The sequence below is a fragment of the Capronia coronata genome, assembly GCF_000585585.1.
Source record: "Capronia coronata CBS 617.96 chromosome Unknown acBCG-supercont1.4, whole genome shotgun sequence".
Classification (NCBI taxonomy): Eukaryota; Fungi; Ascomycota; class Eurotiomycetes; order Chaetothyriales; family Herpotrichiellaceae; genus Capronia; species Capronia coronata.
Window position 1 is genome coordinate 1 of NW_006912896.1, and position 20,582 is coordinate 20,582.

General features: G+C 51.2%; 8 protein-coding genes across 8 annotated transcripts; 3 read left to right on the forward strand and 5 right to left on the reverse strand.

Moving 5' to 3' along the window:
* Positions 1-214: 214 nt before the first annotated feature.
* A1O1_04565 (serine/threonine protein kinase) lies at positions 215-1,042 on the reverse strand (the record flags this gene model as incomplete). The annotated part of the gene is made up of 1 exon (XM_007725457.1): positions 215-1,042. One exon carries the CDS (start codon positions 1,040-1,042, stop codon positions 215-217), a length of 828 nt encoding a protein of 275 aa, XP_007723647.1.
* An 810-nt stretch (positions 1,043-1,852) lies between these two features.
* A1O1_04566 (uncharacterized protein) lies at positions 1,853-2,784 on the reverse strand (the record flags this gene model as incomplete). The annotated part of the gene is made up of 2 exons (XM_007725458.1): positions 1,853-2,314; positions 2,506-2,784. The coding sequence occupies 2 exons, from the start codon at positions 2,782-2,784 to the stop codon at positions 1,853-1,855; spliced, it is 741 nt and encodes a 246-aa protein (XP_007723648.1).
* Positions 2,785-5,532: 2,748 nt separating this feature from the next.
* A1O1_04567 (uncharacterized protein) lies at positions 5,533-6,417 on the forward strand (the record flags this gene model as incomplete). The annotated part of the gene is made up of 1 exon (XM_007725459.1): positions 5,533-6,417. One exon carries the CDS (start codon positions 5,533-5,535, stop codon positions 6,415-6,417), a length of 885 nt encoding a protein of 294 aa, XP_007723649.1.
* A 992-nt stretch (positions 6,418-7,409) lies between these two features.
* Positions 7,410-9,885, forward strand: A1O1_04568 (uncharacterized protein; the record flags this gene model as incomplete). The annotated part of the gene is made up of 4 exons (XM_007725460.1): positions 7,410-7,505; positions 7,535-8,038; positions 8,119-9,270; positions 9,343-9,885. 4 exons carry the CDS (start codon positions 7,410-7,412, stop codon positions 9,883-9,885), a joined length of 2,295 nt encoding a protein of 764 aa, XP_007723650.1.
* A 1,035-nt stretch (positions 9,886-10,920) lies between these two features.
* Positions 10,921-11,841, forward strand: A1O1_04569 (uncharacterized protein; the record flags this gene model as incomplete). Its single annotated transcript, XM_007725461.1, has 1 exon — positions 10,921-11,841. The coding sequence occupies one exon, from the start codon at positions 10,921-10,923 to the stop codon at positions 11,839-11,841; it is 921 nt and encodes a 306-aa protein (XP_007723651.1).
* Positions 11,842-14,213: 2,372 nt separating this feature from the next.
* On the reverse strand, positions 14,214-15,105 carry A1O1_04570 (uncharacterized protein; the record flags this gene model as incomplete). Its single annotated transcript, XM_007725462.1, has 2 exons — positions 14,214-14,657; positions 14,719-15,105. The coding sequence occupies 2 exons, from the start codon at positions 15,103-15,105 to the stop codon at positions 14,214-14,216; spliced, it is 831 nt and encodes a 276-aa protein (XP_007723652.1).
* A 267-nt stretch (positions 15,106-15,372) lies between these two features.
* On the reverse strand, positions 15,373-15,726 carry A1O1_04571 (uncharacterized protein; the record flags this gene model as incomplete). Its single annotated transcript, XM_007725463.1, has 1 exon — positions 15,373-15,726. The coding sequence occupies one exon, from the start codon at positions 15,724-15,726 to the stop codon at positions 15,373-15,375; it is 354 nt and encodes a 117-aa protein (XP_007723653.1).
* Positions 15,727-17,114: 1,388 nt separating this feature from the next.
* A1O1_04572 (uncharacterized protein) lies at positions 17,115-18,738 on the reverse strand (the record flags this gene model as incomplete). Its single annotated transcript, XM_007725464.1, has 2 exons — positions 17,115-18,651; positions 18,674-18,738. The coding sequence occupies 2 exons, from the start codon at positions 18,736-18,738 to the stop codon at positions 17,115-17,117; spliced, it is 1,602 nt and encodes a 533-aa protein (XP_007723654.1).
* Between the last annotated feature and the right edge of the window lie 1,844 nt (positions 18,739-20,582).

Genomic DNA, 20,582 nt, shown 5'->3' on the forward strand with positions numbered 1-20,582 from the left:
AGGTACTCTACCAGGAACTTGGCACCACCCGACGGCCCCATTGGTCAGCCTGGGAGGTATCCTACATGATTCCAGGGTCCTCTTGGATAGGAAACAGACATCGCCCATCATAGTATTTAGGGGCGTTGATCTCTTGCGCCAGCTTGACAATCCTGTTGCGGCTACGCCCAGGCTCCGGATTATGAGCGAGGCCTTACTTCCGTTTACCAGAATATCAATTGTCCTTTTCAATCAGCTGTTGCATGAGGACCTCCAGCTCTGTGGCTAATGCTTCCGCAGATCTGAAAACTTGAGTCCAGCATTTCTCGATGACCTCGCCCAGCCAAACTGCACTCGTCAATGGCAGAGAGCTTCGATGCGTCCAAGATGTCGAGTCCCCTGCCAGATCCTGTACAAAATCAAATTTACAACTTTGACCCGTTGCAATCTCGAAGATCACCGCACCAAGTTGGCCCAAGTCAGTCATGACGGAATAACCATCGTCGTCACAGCCACGAAGATCCCAGTCGAGGGGCATCAATGTTGATTGACCAAAGTCGGTAAATCGAATGGCCAGTTGCTTGTCGAGTAAAAAGTTGTCTAAGCGGATATCGGCCAATATGATACGTCGGTCGTGGATATATGCCAGCGTTTGTGCAATTGTTGTCAGCCATGATAATATTTGACCTTCTCCAGGATTTGAGTGTTGAGACAAGTAATGGCGGAGGTCACCATTCACCATGAACTCCATCATAATCGAGGGATCAGCGGATGACAGATTGTGGCAGCGGACGATCCCGTGGTGGTCGCCTAGACGTCTGTAGATAGCTTTTTCTTGCTGTAGTGAAAGGAGAAGCCCGGATCGTACATCATAGTCGCCTTCCTTAGGAGGTAGGCTCTCATCGAGCAGAGGTCGTCCATCGGTTCCGAATTCCCTGGAGAGTCGAGGTATTTTGATCGCTTGCTGTCCGTGCTGGACCACGATGCCAGTTCCTCCTACTCCAATGATCTTCTCAGTCACTCGGGTTCCATCTAAGTGGATAAATTCCGCCACTGTTGTCATCGTACAGAATTCAAGAACTCAATAGAAAATTGGGGATACAAAGAAACTACGATTTGACTTCGTCTCAGTGGTGGCGAGCATCTTATCATATAAGGTAGACATTGCGGTAAGCCTAGGCACGTGATGAGATGAGACTTGGCATACGTGCCGCGACTATCCGTAACCCCGCGGAAAGTGGTGCGAAATTGATCCAAGTTCCATGTATGACCTTCATGGGAAGAGAGCGCCACCATCTGTCAACGCGGGATGGACATGGGAACCACAGAAGCCGAGACAATGCATGGTCCAGGGACAGGAGGCGCCAGAGCTGTTGATCAGAGCTCGCCGATCGGGGTTCAGGTCTTCCCTGGAGCGGCGTTGACGACACGACCTGGGCCAAAGTCCGGAGCAGTGACAGGGGTGCAAGACTACGGTCGAATCCTGCATTTGAAGTAGAGGTATGTCCGCGACCGGACGGAGAGTGGCGATGATTGCTCCCGCTTGCCATTCATCCCAGGATTGGACCTCCAGGGCAAAGGAGTCCGCATTAGGGATTTGGATATAACCGTCTTCATTGTCGCTTGTGGTTGGGCTGTTGGGTTCGTGGCGGTATTGCGGCGGGGATCCAGATGAGCATGGGGGCATCTCCATCTTGGTCACGTAGATATGAGGATCAAAAATTGAGCGAACAAACACTGGAAAGCGGTATTGGGACGAAGAAAAGAAGGATTGGGAGAAGTTTTAGGGGGTGGGAAGGTTGAGTGTTCTTCTCTCTCAAGACAACATCTGGATCTTCTACCCGGTTCAAGCACCGTCGATTCGACCACAATCTTAGAGGACAACACCCTTCTCCCAGGCTCCTAGATGGATGGAAGCCAAGACCCATTCGCTCATCCTTGTAAGATCGATCATTGCCTGGTTCAACACCGATTCTTCCCTCTCGCCCAGTCGAGTGCCAACCCTCGGGGCCAGTTCCTTGAAGAAATGTCTATAGTACACCTGGGCAATGAGCCAGGAGCATTCAATCATCCTCTTGACTCTGGCTATTGTCCAAATGGCATGAAGATACCTGGCTCGATCAAGCCCCCAGTACTCCACATCCTCTTCAAGAGGTTCGAATGGGTCATACTTCGTATCCAGACAGCCGAGGTGCATCTCTTGGAGCCTGAGCTGCAAAGTAGGGAGGTAGTCTGTCCGGACAAGGATCTCCAATGATCCATCGTTCAGTCGTGAGATGCTGGGCACCTCAAAGATAGATCCCACATTCGCATCAAGCTCCGGTATGACACTGTCCTAGCGGTGGGGAGTCTTACAAGGGTATATTGCTTGTCGATAAGATCGTCGAGAGCGTGCCTACATCAGTTAGTCGATCTCTTCAATGTGGAAGAATGGATATACTGAAACATGAATGGAGGCGGCCGCGAACGTCCATCACTGGAGGGAACCTCCCCACCAGGAATCACTCACTCTCGCTCGACTCTCACCTCGACAGAGATTCCTATGTCTGTAAAGTCTTCAACTTCAGGGACCGCCGTACCGATGGAACTAGAGCTGTCATCGGATGAGACGTCGCTACAGACAGACGCCCCATCACTCTCGGACAATTCTTCATCTTCCGCACTGTCCCAATTGGGTATTTCTTGTGTCGTAACGACAGCAAAAGAATCCTTCCTCGATAGGCCATCGAAGCTCGCTTGACACGGCGAATGTGGAGGTGAAGGACATAGAGGTGACGTGTCGTTCTGCAAGGGAGGGGAATGCATCGGCAACAAAGAGCTGCAGATACCAAGGCAGACAGTGGAAAAATGCCCAAACCGGTGAACAGCACAGAAACAAGGCAACTGAGGGATGACAGCGGTGAGATCCTGCATGCTTATAACTCTCTGAAGGCTGGAAATAGTATCGCATCGGGGAAGCGTGCCAAATAAGGGCCAATGGATGCCAGCAATAAGAAAAGGATCATGCTGAAATGGAAAGAAATGCAAATGAGGGCACGGTCAGTCATGGTGGGTTGGGCCAACCAGTGAAGAGACATGAACAGCGGTGTAGAATGAGGGCAGCCTGGCAATGAGCCATCCTTATGTGCTTGCGCCTGGATACAGTGAGTTGGTTGACGGGAGTGTTAACATCAGATACGCCACTAGATGTCATTATACCTAGCTTTGAGCCGAACATCCCTCTTCGTGGGGGCTTGTAGGCGCGGTCCGAAACGGGAAGCGGGAGAGAGGACGCACTTTGGGCCCACTTTTAATTGGGAAATAGCTAGTGCGTCCTCTACTTCCCGCTCTCCAAGTCCCTCCAACCACCCCCCAATCGTGCCAAAACAGTATCCCATCGAGACTCTGACGCATTGACGGAGAGTATGGGGGAGTCTGAGCTCGGGACACAGCTGACATACTACCTGTCGGAGAGCGATGTCGTTGAGGCGGACGAGCTTTCAAGGACACATCGCCAACGACTTCGCGATATTTCAGAGACGGCGGCGACATTGTTCGTCTTCGGAGTCTTATGCGGTGGTCATTTTGCCTCCAGTCAAGGTCACAGTGTCTCCAGTACACTACAAAGGATCTCCATACACCTCGTATAATGTCTACGTCCGCGATTGGCCTTGCTGTCTCGCTGCACCAGAAGGCGAAATCAACAAGAAGATCCAGGTAGTCTATGACACCTGTATTCTACCTGTTCGACGGGTACTAGATGATGGTTGGTATGGAACACGATCGACGACGCCTTTGCCACCCACATCACCCCCACCGTGCCGTGGAACTGAGGTTTTCGTTTTTTGCTGCGGTATCGTTGCATTATTTCGTGGTACTTGGAATTTAGTCAGCGCGAGTGAGCCTGTAACTAGTCTATGGACATACAGGTTTTTGGTGGTACATTTTCAGTACATCTACGGTTTCCTGTCCAAGAGTCGTTGCATCGCTACGGTCGAACGGCAATCGCCTGAACAAGTCGAGTATCATTTTAAGCCGCCTCTCTTCGAAACTGATCAATGCAAATGCCAGCTCATTTAAGCTTAGTTTCGAGACTTCTGAACTGAAGGTGCTGACAGTATTGGGTTTGTTGACAAATTGTATGAACACACGGCATTTTGCAAGTGTGTTAGCGTCCAAGGATTTCGTCTTCGAAAGTCGATTCTTTGCATGTTCGAGCGTTTCGACCATCTTGATTTGGTAGTGCAGAATTTCTGTACTTTTCTTCACGTCACCCAAAATCTCGGGGTGAACAAAGAGAAAAATGCTCCCACCTCGAACAGGCCTTGCCAAAGACACTTGCCGTCCCGGGGCAACCCAGGACGCATGTGACAGGTGGAACCTACCAAACTCCAGGGGCACGTTGGGAGAGTTGGGTAAATCCGCCCATGCGGAGGGAGACAGTCAACCCAACCCAACTGCCCCCAACCCAACTGCCTTCAACCCAACTGCCCTCCGTGCGATCGGGGCGGAGCTTTCGGTCGGCATTTGCTGGAGTTCCTCGGGTTGACTGTGACTCGTCTTGGACGGTGAGTCCCTGGTAAAGGTGCACATGGCATGCATTGAGGAATTGGGCCAGGTTCGTTTTGCCTGTTCTTTGCTCGTAGTATTGCTGTTCGTCTTCTCGTCGGCGTTGTTCGTCTTCTCGTCGGTGCTCCTCCGAAATGGCGCGCTCTTCGGCAGCCTTTCGTAGGCGTCTCTCTTCCTCAAGCTGTTGGCGTAATTGGTCAAGTTCGGACGACATCTCCCACCTCCTGGGACGCTATATGTCCTCTTGGATGGTTTGTGCTGGAGAACAAATGTAAGTGTGCGAGAGGCGGAAGGCTATCCGTCTTTCTCATTGAATATTTATGCGCAAGAAAGCAAGCGCAGGCAACAATTGTTTGGAAATATCCTATCAAGGAACGCATCTGCCACTGAACTATAACAGGATAGCACCACGGCAACAAAAGCGGACGAGTCTGGATGCCAAACTTCACAAAACCGCCAAGAAGGTATTATATACCTCCAGCAGGTAGAATAAACTCTTCGCGCGTCACGACAGCGGGGAATAGATTTAGGCGCATAGGAGGTATGTAGCGGAGAGTCGAGCAACAACAGGTATAGTACATGCAACTAGAGCCTTCACGGGTGTCGCATTGATGTCTCTGCGCCTCGCCAAAGGCGATTTTACTTGCATCCCTTCTTTATGCTCTTTTGCTCTCGTTGACCCTGGAGGCGTTCGCCTGCGCCGAATGATTGCTGCCCAATGCCGAAGCCAGACCCAAATAAGAATTATTTTCTTGGCGGCGATCAACTCTCACCCCGCCTAGTGCCCCGCCTGAAGCCACGTCCACTTTGTTCGAAATCACTTGACCACTTTTTTTTGTCTTGCAAGCAGGCTGGTCATCCAAGCCATCACGTGGAGCTCATTCCAAGCCTGCAGGTTTTCTTTGCACTGTAAGTGTCACTCAGTCAACTCCTGACTGAGAATATACTCCAGCAACAGCCAACGGGTGTAGAGGGTCACGCACTCGCCCTGCCTTTCCATGGACGATGTGGAAAGCCCCTTCTCTACCATACTACTGTGACCCCTCCCTCTTGCCTGGCCCCCTTCCCACCACCACGGATATCGAAAATGCACCATGCACTCTTGTGGACCGATCGTCCAGGGTTGTTCGGGTTGGAGACCATTTCGTCGCCAAATATGGTCCACAAACAAAACGCCGCATCCAGGAAGGCTACAATATGATCTTCGTCCATCAGAACCTCACTATTCCGATACCGTTGGTGTACGCTTTGTATGAAGAAAAAGGAACTGCCTACCTCCTCATGCAGAATGTTGCTGGACACACACTTGAACATTTGTGGCCAAGCCTGCAACCTTGCCATCGGCGTGCAGTTCTGAGCAAGTTGAGGAAGATTCTTGATGAGATAAGATCTCTACCACCGCCGTCACCTGAATTCTACGGCAGCGTCGACTACGGGCCACTCCCAAATTTTCTCTTTTGGACCCCAGAACCTCAGGCGAAAGTCAATGGTCCCTTTCTCACTGAGAAGGAACTTTGTCTTGGCCTGGTAGAGAAGCTCCGTCAGATATGTGTTGACAATAACCGACATACTTCTCGAGTCGAATGGTTTCGAACACACCTGCCCGCATCCCTCACAGGCCACCACCCTACATTTACACATGGAGATATACAAACTAAAAACATCATGGTCCAGAGGACGCGCTCCAAGATTTCAGGTGATGAGGACTTCAGCCTGGTCATCCTTGATTGGGAGGACGCAGGCTGGTATCCCTCCTTCTTTGAGTACTTCTTGTGCTACACTACTTTTGTCTGGGAGGACGACTGGCCACAAATGGTTGAGACATGTCTCGAACCTTTTCCCACCGAGACCTTGGTGGTAATGCAAATCTACCATGACATTTTTCTGTAGATCATCCTACAATGCTGTCATGGCCTGACTATGGTGTCTATCTCGTCGGTCGATCCTGGTACTCTACACCTTCCTATTTCTCAAGAATTCCTCCTGTGCGCAGTGCTGGGATTGCCCGCTCCAGAGTCCACTCAGTGCACTTGATCAGTTTGCGTTGTGGCTCTGGTGGCGTTTCAATCGGAAGAGTAAGTAGCTTAACGATTTTGACCAGGTCGCAACCGGTGCGAAAGGGCAGCCCGCTCCTTGAGGAGCGACAGTTGCCCAGGTTGTAGTAAGTTACCAGCTCATTCCATGCCGTCCCATGCCTGGCAAAGACCCACTGAGAGGACATGAATTCCAGAGACAATGGCTGCATTCTAAGATTGTTCATGCATTGTCAGCTGAGGTGTCGGCCAGTCCAGAACGGCCACATTGCTGCAGTCTTATCAAAAATCTCAAGATCTCTACCTGTCATGACCGGCCACGTAGCAGCTGGCGAAACATGTCACTTCTGGCACCACAGGCAGTGCGGATTGGAGCAGCACAGTGCGCCGACTGGACGCCATATCAGAGAGTGATGCTGCTGCTCTGGCTGCGTGCTGAGGTTTATCGAAGGCGTATTGCAAGGTCGAAGAGCCAGGTTGCAGGCGTCTGCATCAGAAGACCGGGGGGAGGGGAGCACGCTCTGTTATTGGATTTACGCGCCGTCCTGCTGGCGACATGGCCTTTGGCAACGAAGACCTGGCGAATAAGGTCGAAGCGTGACCAGGAATCGTGTGACAGCGAAGTCGAGACCCTGCAGATTCCCAGGCATCCACGGCAGCCCGCTCGAAGTCGTAGTGTCTGCCAGCGCCTTCAAATCAGCAGTGTTTTCGGTGCAAGGTCGCTGTTCTACATTCCTCACCACAACGGCCCTCACATCAATATCCTCTTGATTCCTACTTCCCCGACTTCCGATTCGACCCCGATCACGACCCGAGCCTTCGACAAAGATATTGCAAGGACTTCGCGAAATGGCTTCAGCGGCGTTTGATCCATCACTCGGTCTACAGTCCAGCGACCATCGTGACCTCCTCAACGTGATTGATGAACTTCGCTCGGAAGGGAAGGTATAAGTCATTACGTCGACTTACCTCAGACCATCGTTTGCGGCGACCAATCCTCAGGAAAGAGCTCCGTCCTCGAGGCGGTGTCTGGCTTTCCGTTTCCCCGAAAGGACAACTTGTGTACACGCTTCGCGACAGAGGTCATCTTGCGACGAAATGCAACAGAGCATGCTAAAGTTGACATTATCCCAGGCCCTGACCGGACAAATGAGGAGAAGGCCAAACTGGCCACTTTCGTGAAGACTGAAGTCGAACTTGCTCAACTAGAGCGCCTGATCAATGATGCAAAGTTCATTATGGGCGTGGGGACTGACATGCGATCTTTCAGTAGCGACATCCTTCACGTCGAAATTGCTGGTCCTTCACAGCCGCACCTAACACTCGTCGATCTGCCGGGGCTGTTTCGAGCCGCGAACCGGCTGCAAACGGATGACGACGCCGAGGCCGTCACTTCGTTGGTGCGATCCTATATGATAAAGGAAAGAAGTATTATCCTCGCCGTGGTGTCTGCGAAGAATGACTTTGCGAATCAGATCGTGACAAAATACGCAAGGGAGTTCGACCCCCGGGGGGGAGGACCTTAGGTATTATCACAAAGCCGGACACGCTGTTCCAGGGCTCTGAGAGCGAAAAATCATTTATTGATCTTGCGCAAAACAAGGACATTGCATTTCGGCTAGGATGGCATGTCGTGCGTAATCGCGACTTCGACGCCCAGTCGTCCAGTACCGAAGAAAGGGACAGGGTGGAGCGGGAATCCTTTCAAAGCGGGGTTTGGGCTCACTTGCCTGGGAAAGCTGTCGGCATCGCCGCCTTGAAGGATCGTCTGAGTCGTGTTCTGCAAGACCAAATCTCGAACGAGCTGCCAAAGCTTCTGGAAGACGTTGAATGCGGTCTGCGGGGTTGTGGAAAGACTCTCGATCAACTCGGGACGCCGCGTACCACCTTTTCAGAACAGCGACTCTATCTGCACGGAGTTAGTGAGAGATTCACGTATCTTGCGAAAGCAGCTATCGAAGGCAGCTACCAGGATATCTTCTTCGGGAACCCTCACAAAGCACCTGGCATTGTTAAGCGCTTCCGCGCAGTTGCCCAGAATGCATCGATTTCCTTCGCAGAGACAATGCGCAAAGAAGGACATCAAAGATCTGTCGTCGACTCGACGAATTCCGAGACGGCCGAAGGTGATGGCCGACTGATTTCCAGAGAGGCGTTCATCGACGAGGTGTTGCCCTTGATGAGGAATACCCGTGGCAGGGAGCTGCCGGGGACGTATAGCCCGCATCTGATCGCCGACCTCTTCTTCGAACAGGCCCAACGGTGGGAAGGTCTTACCCGTGGCTACATTTCCCAGCTGTGGGACCGGACAACTGTAGCAATCGGCTTGATCCTCAATCATGTGGCAGACTCAAGAACAGCAGAGCAGCTCCTGCGGAGGATCGTCCATCCCGCTCTTGAAGGGATCAAATTCAAATTGGACGACGCAGTATCTGGGATCCTCGCACCTCATCAGGCTGGCCATCCCATTACTTACAATCATTATTTCATAGAGAACCTTCAGAAGCTGCGACAGAAGCGCCAGAGACAGCTTTTATCCAAGAAGCTTGACCAATTTTTCGGCACGAATTCTGATGAAGGCTTGACTTGGTGTGAGGGGAGGACTGTCGATGTTAAGTCTCTGCTCACCACTCTAACCGAATCCAGCATGCCAGATATGGATCGTTTCGCTTGTTCCGAAGCCATCGATGGAATGATGGCCTATTACAAGGTAATACTCAATTCCGGTTGTCAATGCTCGGCACCCTTATTCGTGGCTTTCATTGGACTGACTGGTGTAAAGGTTGCCATGAAGACTCTTGTAGATGACATCGCCGTCCTGGCCGTCGAAAGGTGTCTCCTGAAGAACATTCCCGAGCTTCTACCATCACGAACCATCATCTCACTCAGTGATGATCAAATATCTACCGTCGCTGCCGAAAGCGATGATGCTCGAGCCGAAAGATCTCGCGCCGAGAAAGAACACAGGGTTCTGACTAAAGCCCGCGCTATGCTCAGGAGGCTTGACCAGTCTCACCCAAGCGAGCTTGATTTCTCCACTTTTCAAACAAGGAGCAACGAAGACATTGCTTCCAACGCTGGAGCTGCCTCTTCCGAACGATCTACTTCTTTTGGAACAAATTCCACGAAAGATTATTTGGGTACTATCCGCCAGGGACTAACCGCACCGCTGTCTGAATCGTCAGCACCTCTAGATTACACTCTATCGACGAACGATGTCTTGGTAAATGGCACTCTTAATGCTTTGCCCCAGGAGGACCACGATGATTGGGGAATGCTGGGCTCCAAAAAGAAGAAGAAGAAGATGCTAGATTCCTTGCATTGAGTGCCAGACATTCTACATCAGGTCGTTCAATAGTTGTGAATGGACGTGATAAGACGCCTTTTCAGATCCGACTCTGACGCATACAATTGGAGAGTGGAAGCTACAGTACTGTTAAAGTGTTAGTTATTGCCCATTGCCCACTTTGCGAATGTCATTTTCACTTTTGGCTCGCTTAGTGCCACAGCCTGATTCCAAGGCCATACTTCTTCGGAGTATTTCGCCCGCTTCCTACCCACGATTGATCCGAGTGACAATAGTTGTATTTCTCGTCCTTGAGACATACAAATGTAGGTTTGGGGCTACAGCACAAACAATGTAAACTCGCCAAGGGGGCCCCAACTGCCCAAGTCACTTCGAAGCCGTGCCAGACATCGAATGCAACGGTTGTGACTTTCTGATGCTCCACCTCGAACTCGAACGATGTGGGGAAGTTCTGTAAGTAGAGAGCTTCTGCTGCAAAAGATATCCTTGATTACCATGCTCGGGCCTTTGACAATTGGCCCCAAGGAGAACCCATTAACTTCGTCCCTCGGACCACCACGCCAGCTATCCATCGAACAGGAAGCAGAAATCGTTCGACATTTGTCATTCCTCTGCTATCGCCGTAAAGATTCACAATCTGTGACTGCCATCTGCGTTGAAGAGGTCCTGGCGGTGAATTGACTCATTGTTCGATTAGCAGTAAGCGGCACGGCGACTTCATATGCTGAGGAAGGCTTGCGACAGATTTGTGCCGTACTCGAGCAGTTCTCACGGTGTGGTAAGTCGATCATCGAGCGTTGTGGCCTGTACCGTACTCATTCGTTGCTTCGAAGAAGACAACGCGAAGGAGCATGATGTCGATGTCCTCTTTAAACAAGTGGTCAAGCTGGACATTTCTCGCATTTGTGCACGCCTGCAACTAAGCCGGAAGCAAGACATCGGATCTTCTCATGTGATGCAACTTTACGAGCAATAGATGGTTCGAGAACCAAGGAGTTCGACAAGTCTCGAGAAATCAACGGCCAGGTCCGAGAGCTCCTGGATACCTATCGAATGTTGAAGCGACATCGTCAGCATCCGCCGGAGCCTCAGACCTATCGACAGTTAGAGAAAATGATCAAGATCGCACGAAGTGTTGACCAGTCACCTTGCTTCAGTGCTCTCGTCAATAATTCTAACAATTTGAGCCCGGACAGGATGATCATCATCAGAGATTGGGTGGCCAAATTAGGTCACTATTACGGCGCTTGTGATGCCCTGGTTGCGGCAGCCAGGAGAAAGAGGAGTCTGTTCCAGAACATCCAGGTTGGAAGTTTCGATATTTCGATACCGAAGACCGTTCGCTCACCCTCGACACCGGGTTCGGCCATTCCGTTGCTCGAAACCCTCCAGAATTCACCCGGAACCTCGAAAGTCTTGCAAAGGTTCGGCAATTCACAAGCCAAAGCTTGCACTGGCTTGCTCAACCGCTTGGATGGCACAAGGGCAGGCATTAAGGTCCATGCCGAAATTAAGTTACTCTTCTACTACGCAACACACCGTGTCAAGCTCAAGCCGCGCGTTATCTGTGCAAACAAAAGCGCATGTTATCTGTGTGACCTTTTTCTGAGAGTCCATGGTCAATTTCAAGTGCCAATGACATTTGGCAAGCTTAACGAACGTTGGATCCTACCGGATTGGCTGAGTATCAGACTTGAAGAATCATCGACGCTGAGACTGGCCGTGGAGCTGTTTGACCGTGCTCTTGACGAGCAGATTCAACGACTATTGAAAGAACGTCTGCCTGATCCGATGGAGAGTGCGATCGGTTTGCCTGTACGATGGTCGCCCGCCTTTTCAGCCCGGATTAAAACAACAAATGGCCTGACCAGGACAATTCGGAGCTCGGGTGAGAGCAATCTCGACGCAGTTCGAGGGTCGCGGACCTCCTCGGACTTACAGGAAAGCTACTGCATTTCCGCGTTGAAACGATAATGCTAACGTTCAAGATAGAAGCTCGAATCCCTTACTTCAGCCAGTGTCCAAATGTCGACACCGCCATCAAGATCGAGCGTTGTCGTGAATGATGAAACCCTGAATTACGGAGACAAGATCACAAAGCTTCTATACAAAAAGGACTTGTCATTAACAATTACCTTTTTGGGGTCCCTTGTCCTATTACACTTTCATCTTCAAGATCGTGATGGTGAACTCGAGCCTGATGGACCAAACGTTATTATCTCACTATCCCAACAAGGTAATTGGACAAGATCCAATCCAGGTCGATTTAGAAGGATTGATTTACAACAGATGTGTGTTGGGCGCAATGTCTCATTTGAATGTTTAGAGAACGATCAGACTTTCTATGTTGAATGGAAAAGGGATGTGGTTAGGATTGAATACAACAACGGCACCTCGGTGGAGGGTGCCTAAATGAGTGACGGCAGTTTACGCAACGAATTTACCATCCCCGCGCTTTTGCCTGCGTCGTGGTTTCCATCGCCGTGTCTGACTTCGATCCGAACTACATTCCAATACTTAGCAAATGGATAAGAGGTATGAATTCAACATCATCCCGAGTTTGGAAGACACTAATGGTCGTCACAGCGAATTGTTCAATGAGAATCATTTCACCTTCTGCGTTGGACCGTTGAAGAAACCTTTCATTGTCCACGCAGACATTGTTTCTCCACATTCAAAAGTCCTTCGCCGATTTATAGAAGGAGCGTTCAAAGAGGGTATCGAGAAATATGCAGAGCTTCCCGAAGTCGACGCGGTAATCTTCGGGCATTTTCTTGCGTATGCCTACTTTATGCCGCATTGCACGCCGAGCAACGAAACAAACATACCAACTTCATCAACACAGCGGCCATCAGTAAGCAGGCTCATCGAGCTCTTACTTATAAATGAGCACAAGAAATTCAAATGCAAGAGTTGTTACAAAACGTCGGAGCTGGAATTCTCCTTATCTTTCCCGCAATGTGGAGATTGCAATCAAGACGAACTCAAGAGCTTGAAATGGCAATCTCACTGCATCGTGTTCGGTTGCACGCGAAATGGCGTATACGTACAGGGGCTTTTTTGCGCAAAATGTCTGACAGACTTGAGAGTATTCAGCAGCTGGTCCGACCAGTTTACAGATGACGGAGCAAGAAAGCTACAGCTCAGACTCCCGGGACGCCTGGAAGAACTTCCGAACTTCCACTTCAACATACCCCTACGCGTAAAAGATATCTCAGAAGTTACGAAGGACTTCATCCCTTTCCCGCATTCAGCAGCTACCAACCTACTCGACATAGCCAGACTTGCAGTCTTTGCAGATATCTACCAAATCGAGCCATTGTTACAAGCTGCTTTGATGGCATTGTACCGGAAATTGACTCAAGAAGTTCTTGATGAGGAAAGCATTGCTACAGTTTCTGAGGTTACCAACGTTGTGTATAATAACACAACCAATTCCCACACAGAGACTTCCTCCCAAGACACGCATGTGCTCCGAAGAATTCTGTCTCAGTTCATCGCGACTCACTGCGATAGGTTCACGGCTTCGCGAACGTTTATGCAGCTTCTCTGTCAAGGGGGGGAGCTGGCGGGTGATATATTATTAGCCACTACCATGCTTCGGGGGGTGAGCACAACGTAAGCTGTCGGTACTCGCGTCACTCGTTCATATCAAATGTGTTGGAGGCTCGTAGACTCTACAACAACCGAGTTTTGTGAATAGCTTTGCCAGGCGTGATATCACCGTAGGAACTTTTAATATGAAAAGCATTTTCGGAGTGATGTCTGCTATACGGGGCTAGAGATTATATATCAATGAGTACTCCGTAGTATGCCAGAGCTGGAAAACCATGCGCGTCTGACACGGCTTTTACAAGAGCTAACCCAAATCTGAGGCACGTGATGTCTAATGGGATAACAAAGTGCGTGTACCATTTACACCATCATGTTTTCTAAAGCCAGATAGTGTATCTCTGGTTCTGTCATGCCAGGTAACTTGTTTTTGAATCTCCAATATGATTGGTATGTTTGGATTCCATGTCTGGGTGAGCACAGCCAATTGTGACTCTACTCATACTCCACTCCCAGACAAAGAATAATTATCTCAGATCGCTGACAACAACGATCTAGCTGAATGACGGTAGCACCAGCGGAAGTCAGACGATCAGCGCCAGCTCCTACCTCTCGCGCCGCCCGTAGAAGCGGCCTAGCCAAGCTCTTCCCAGGCCTCTCCTCCCTGCGATATCGACTTATAAGGAAGCTGAGCGAGAGTATTACGGGTACAAAGCCGGAATCTCGTCATATCTTGCTTGCCAATTCTGGTCTCTTTCAGCTCTTGCCAACACTATCTGTATTCTGTCCATCGATCAATCTTCCTGTGTCAAATCGGTTGCCTTGCTGTCATCACTGTAAGTGCTCAACATCGCCTCGATATTGCTGTCAAGCTGGTTTGCAAACTGCCCCCGACCCTGTCTCCTCAGATATATACCCTTATCCGGAGCATAATTATCACAGTAGAGCTCAAAAACATTCAGCCCATCCCAGTTCCAGTTGGTCTGCCGTAGACATCGACCGATCATTTGGCTATGAATACCAGGATCGCCAGTTTGTTCCATCAAGACAACGAACTGCGACCTCGTCAACGTCAGCCCAGTCCCTAACACTTCTGCCACGCCCACAATCAAATTGATCTCGTCGCCATTTTGGAAGTCGTCGGCCGCTTTTTGACGCTCGTGCTTAGGCATCGACCCGTAGACCACGGTAGCCCGTACTCCGTGTTTTCTCGCGGGTCCATATATATCCTTCAGATACTGCAACCACAAATTAGCTCGGATCACCATCACTTGGTACCTGCACCCGCATACCTTGTACACGACGAGGGCCGTCTCGTTGGAACCTTGTGAAAATGATTCCTTTGGACGGGCGACCCAGAAAGTCTTTGCGTACCAGTTGCTCATCGAGAATATTGTCCAGTAGCTTTAGCTTCGGACAGTCCGTTGTGAGAAGTTTCAGGTACCTGTGAAAAGGGCTTGCGTCATTGTCGAGGTGATCCGTCCAAACCTTGTTCGTATCCATGAACTTGACCCCTAATGCGAACTCGATCTTCTGGTTGTCGTCCTTTATAGACCGGCTCAGCAGCGTTGCCAGTCCAGGGATTGTTGCACACTTGTTCATGATCGTCGGAATACTGACATCCTGATACTTCAGATGGTAGTTGGAAACCACACCAGTGATTCTCCGAATCGTCTTTTCTTGCATCGACACGGTAGTGCATCCGCGGTAGAGGTAGTAGGACTTCCTTGTCGAACCACCTGGCCCCTTTAGCCCGTTGTATCATAATCGTCGACAAGAGCTGTGTCCGGATGTCCTTGGGTTCGTCCGGCTTCTTCTTCCATCCCGCGGTCAATTCTGTCAACGCCCAAGGGGTGTACAACGCCCAGAAGGGAAGTCATCTCTTATGTCTTCCGTGAAGCTCTTCCATGGCTTTATGCGCCCAAATTTGGACGTGTCCTCGAATGGGGTGGGCTATCCCGTTTGCTTGAACATGATACACAATGACCAGAGAGAGGCGATCCCCACCAAGTCTCGTGCGCCGAGTCGAATTGGAGTTCCGGACATTTGCACAATCTTCGGCGTCGTCCCAGACTTGTAGTAACATTGCATGATGAGCTCTCTCGCATTGCGCATCATTTGATTGTTGATATTTGGCTCCCTGTGAAACTCGTCCCGTATGTATCTTCCGCAGACCAAATCATGGATCCCGGTCTCCCTCATGTTCTTAGGGTATGATGGCGGTGCTGTGAAGAAAACGTATCGACCGAGTCGTGTCTCTCCTTTCAGTTTGCCCACGTCAGCTGCCTTCATGTACAGCTGACACATGTCGGTTCTCTCGACCTCGTTTGGGTTTTCTTGCCGTTCTCTTGCGTGACCTGCGCGTAAACATGGAAGCCAAGTTTGTTGTCCTTTATCTCCACTTGCTTATACCATTCTTCAACGGAGTTGACGACGAGCGCGTTGGGGACAACGAAGATAACCGTACCCTTCGTAACATGCATTCTGGCCGATGGATTTCTCCTAACACAGGGACAACAGACGCCAAACTTTTCGTTAGACGGACATCTTGCATCGGCGTTTTGCTTTCCCTTCGCTAGATGAGTCCCCTCGTAGCTGGATCCTTGGATTCGCGGGCATCATTGACTTCGTCCCACGCATCTCCCAACACCAAGGTTGACACAATAATCGCCGCTGCCGTAGCAGACCTGCCAAATCCCGGCTGGTCTGCCATGATGGTGTTGCCGGACGAGGGTACTGAATTCCCAGTCTTATCAAAGAAACGCCGTCTTTCCGTTCGTAGCACAAAATACGCCCCGTAGATTGGTAGACCTTGACTGGACGGCGCATTCCTCTGATCATAGATGTGCTATCGTGGCGTTTGGCTTTGTCGATGTCAATTTTGTAGAATATGCACATTTCCCGCAGTAGGTCCTCACTCATATGCATCATTTTCTCGTGTTGGGCGTTCATTGCATCTTGCATAGCTTTGGTCGCTTGATCTTCGCCGTATGGGTACTGTGTCAAATCGTCCGCCTCGTCGGTCGCAGTGGCTTTCTGATCATCATTCATGTCCCCGACCTGTTCAGGGTCGTCGTCGTGGCAGTTGAATAGCTGTAAGTCACCTATACCACTAACCCTGCCTGACTCTTCCCAAGATGGTAGTGGTTGAGGGCGAACTTTGAACTTTTCGGGGACTTGCTCTTGCAACGATGATGGTAGTGGTGTCTCCTCCCGGTCGTGTTCAGCATCGTCTCCTCTAACAAGTTCCTTGTCTCCGTACTCGGAACCATCCTGAGTTTCGTCCTCTTGGGAATCATCCGGCCCTCCATCTGAGTCGTCGTGGCCCTGCTCTAACGTAGGGTGCGCCGCTGGCCTAGCCCTCAGCTTCCGATGGGACACTGGTAGAGGCTCAAATGGTTGCTGACGCTTGGGCACCGGTTGAGGCAGACTTTGCTTGGGTTTTGGCTCCGGTAGATGCTGAGATGTTTGCCTGCGCCTAGGCTGCGGTTGAGGCTGAGATGTTTGGTTTTCTGGTCGAGTTGGAGATGTTTGCTTGCGCCTAGGCTGCGGTTGAGGCTGATATGTTTGGGTGTCTAGTCGAGGCGGAGATGTATCCTTGCCATTTGACTCCGGTTGAGGCTGAGATGTTGGGGTGTCTGGTTGAGGCGGAGATGTTGGATGGGACGTTGACTCCTCAGGAGGTCCTTGATCATCTAGGGACTCGACACCCTGTTCGGTTCTTCCGTCATCTCCTGTAGAGGTTTCCTTGTGCACCGTGGCATCTTCTGGCTGCCCGGACCCATGTCACGGTAGACATCCGTGGGGACCATTAGGCCCCGAAGATGTTTTTCACTGATGGCGACGGTGACCTGACGGGACACTTGGGTCGCGAGGGGAACGCCAATACACGATTGACTACTTCGACGTAGCCAACGAGTTAGGTCACCGGTTTCCCAGAGCCGAGGGACTTGTTGTTGAGCAGTGAATGGGTTAGAGGCGAATATGTAACTGGTGGTTGTGACATGGAGGTATTGCCGTAGTAATAGATCCACGAATGGACGGATGAATACCATGTAGTAATACACGAGGCGACCAACCAACGGCGGTAGGAAGTGTGCGACGTGAAATTCCTGGCCGGTCGAACGTTGTGCCTTGTGAGAATGTGTAATGTACGTGATGGCACCGCCATAGACATAGATTCCGCGAGCGCTGGCTGGCCCGTTCCGCGCCTCGAGTGATAGGAGTGTCTTGACGCGGGGCACCTGACCACTGCATAGAAAAAAGACTTGGAGCAGGACGGCCAAAAAGTTCTCGTGCTCTCGGAGGTATTGCCAGACACGATGCTTCACCCACTGGTCACACTCAATCAGTGGTGCGGGGCCCTGTTCACACAAACGCGAGGAAAGCTGGAGATAGGCGGTCCGAAGCCCATTTCGTGGATCGTTAACAAACGAGTATCCAGGGGCAGATTGGGAGACGAGATCTCGAATGGCCTGGAGGTCGCACGGAGGAGACCACCCGCCCATCAATGTACCACCCAGCACCAAGGCCTGTTCCAGCAAATGATGTGTCAATTCGCGAAAAGATGTGAGAGATAGTTGGTACTCGGTGAAGAACAAGGTCTGCCCGTCATCACTCCAACGGACAAAAAATGCCGGTCCATCTGAGCTGGCCAGCCGCCGGCCATACTGACGGAGACTGTAGAACTCCGCGATAGGGGTCAGGCAGCCAAGACAAGTATATCGACGGCGGATGTGCTGGAGTGAGGTGTGCCGCTCCTGTGGCGGTCGAACAGAAATCCTAGGTGATAGAGAGTCTTGAACCGGTCGCGCATACTCGAGGAATATCAGGAGCTGGAGATGTATCAACGCGGAGAGAGTAGGGGTGTACGCGCGCGGTCGTTGATATCCCCTCCCCTCTGAGGTAAATCCAAAGACACCACTGATAAACCCGAGGATGGTCGAGTCAGCCTTTCCATTGGTAAACGGCTGTGTGCACCAGGACACGCTGAGCTGGAAGACGAGGTCAGCGATGGCCGGAGATGATTTGACTAGACGAATCACTTGGCCGCTAGGTCGCTCATCCTCCTCGATAGTGTCATCAGTAGTGGGCGAGTAGTCCGACTCGTCGCCACTGTCCAATTCATCCTCGCTGTCAATATCTTCGTCGCTCTCCTCGTCTTCGTCGCTAATCTCCGGGTGGTCGTCATTATCTTCCTCTCTCGGATCAGGATCTTGATCTTCAGGGCTGCTAGAACTACATCTAATAATACTGAGATTGTAAATCTCCTGAAGGAGAAGCTATTCTTCTTGGGTTACTGGGACCAGGAGCAGGCATCGAGCGCTCTCCGTTAGTTGACCGTACCGTAAACAGAACGCGAGGCATCTCTTCCAATACCGGCGGTATCGATGTCGAGTTGAGTCACGCGCGACAAGTTGAAAGGGGCGCTTGAAAGGCTGGTCGACCTGTTGACTTCGCAGCCAACAGAGGAATGGGTGAGCGGTTCCGCGCACAGTATCCTCACACCGGTCAAACATCTCGTCCACGGCGGCGAGCACGGAATGGATCCGACTTTCGTCCTCGGGCGAACTCTAGAGCTCGAGAGGCTGGCTCGTGCGGGCTTGATCCCCTCGAAGTCGGCCGAGAATAAGGCCAGAGGTTCGTGACAATTTGGTTGGCAGGAGCGTCATTGTGAGAAGGACATCTCGAGGGAGCTTGGCAAATGTCGTGAGCCATCCAGTTCGCTCGTACCATGGCGATGGGGCCTGGATGGTCTGTTGCTCGAGGAGCGGGATGGTATGATTCGAAGCTAGTCGTCTATGTTCTTCCTGATGAATCGAGGAAAGAAGGGCCGACGGTGTGGAGCTCGCAGGCTCGAGCCAGATCCGCGCCTGGATCGTCGCTTTTCTTGGTCGTGGCTGTTTCTTGTGCGTCCATGTAGACCGTTTACGTTTTCGAGACGCGGTGCTGGTGACAGTGACAGTGATAGGATGATTAGTAGTTACGATCCAGGGTCGACGTGCGGTGGAACCAGAGATCGCCCATTGCTGGAGTAAGACACACTGATAATCTTGACTGACAGTGGCCTCGGTCCGAGCGATTTGGTGTTGAGAAGACAGATGACGCCACAGAAGCTGCTCACTGCTGGTCCGAAAGGGGCAATGGAGACAGCTAAACCCGGGCGTCGTTCGTAGAAGGGGATCCTCGTGCGACTCGTCCGGGCGAGGTTGAAGTCGAGGCAGATCGGCGACGGTAACATGCCCAAGCCGGTCTAGAGCTGATCGACATGCCTCGGACGAGTAACGATGGACAGTCATCAAATGTTGCTGGATCGATCGAGGACAACAGGAGATGGCATATTGACACGAACGACAAATGAGTGCAGACTCAGGTTGACTAAGGGCGAAGCCTAGCTCCTGGAGCCATGCGGGAGACGTCATGGTAGGTAGGTGGAATACTTGACCAGGAGGGCCGTGCCTCCAGACCTGCGGTTCGTGACGGGTTTGGGGAACGCGACCGACAAACGACTCGGCCGCCCCGCGAGGCTGCACTCGGCCGGGCGAGGCTGCGGGATCACGCTACACGAAAAATCCACGCTACGCAGGTGGACCCCGAAATTCACGCTACGCGCGGACGACGGCCAACGAGAGACGGGGAAATCGACGCTACGCGCCAGGATACTTGAGTAGGACGCGGGTTCGATCCCTTCCCGCCGCGGTTTAGTAGGGTAGAGGTAGAGACAACACACATACAGGAGTCTTTCTAACCTACCGGGTAGGCTCCCTCTTCCAGGTGTTCTCTGATTGTGCATCTGGACCTTTGTTTTTGATATCAGACAGCTGGCTAACATCCTGAGATGTATTGTGGATCTCTACCGCTGAGAATATCTCCCCCTTTGTGCACAGTAGTGACTTACTCGGTGTGCGAAACAGTTATATAATCGATATCTTTGGGCGATTGCTCGCTGGGCCCTTTTGATGAATGCCGGACACCGTGGCAATCCTTATCAATCCCTGTCTAGGTGTTTTTGTGTCAATATTCCAGAAGACCCTTTTAGTCCTAAGAATTATGTCCTTCGCTATCGGAAAGTCGGCCAGACTTCATGTGTCTAGTACTACATCTCAGATCGGGTTTGGCTGGTCCGAAGCGGCCAAGGTTTCTCGGATCTATCCGGGATGGAG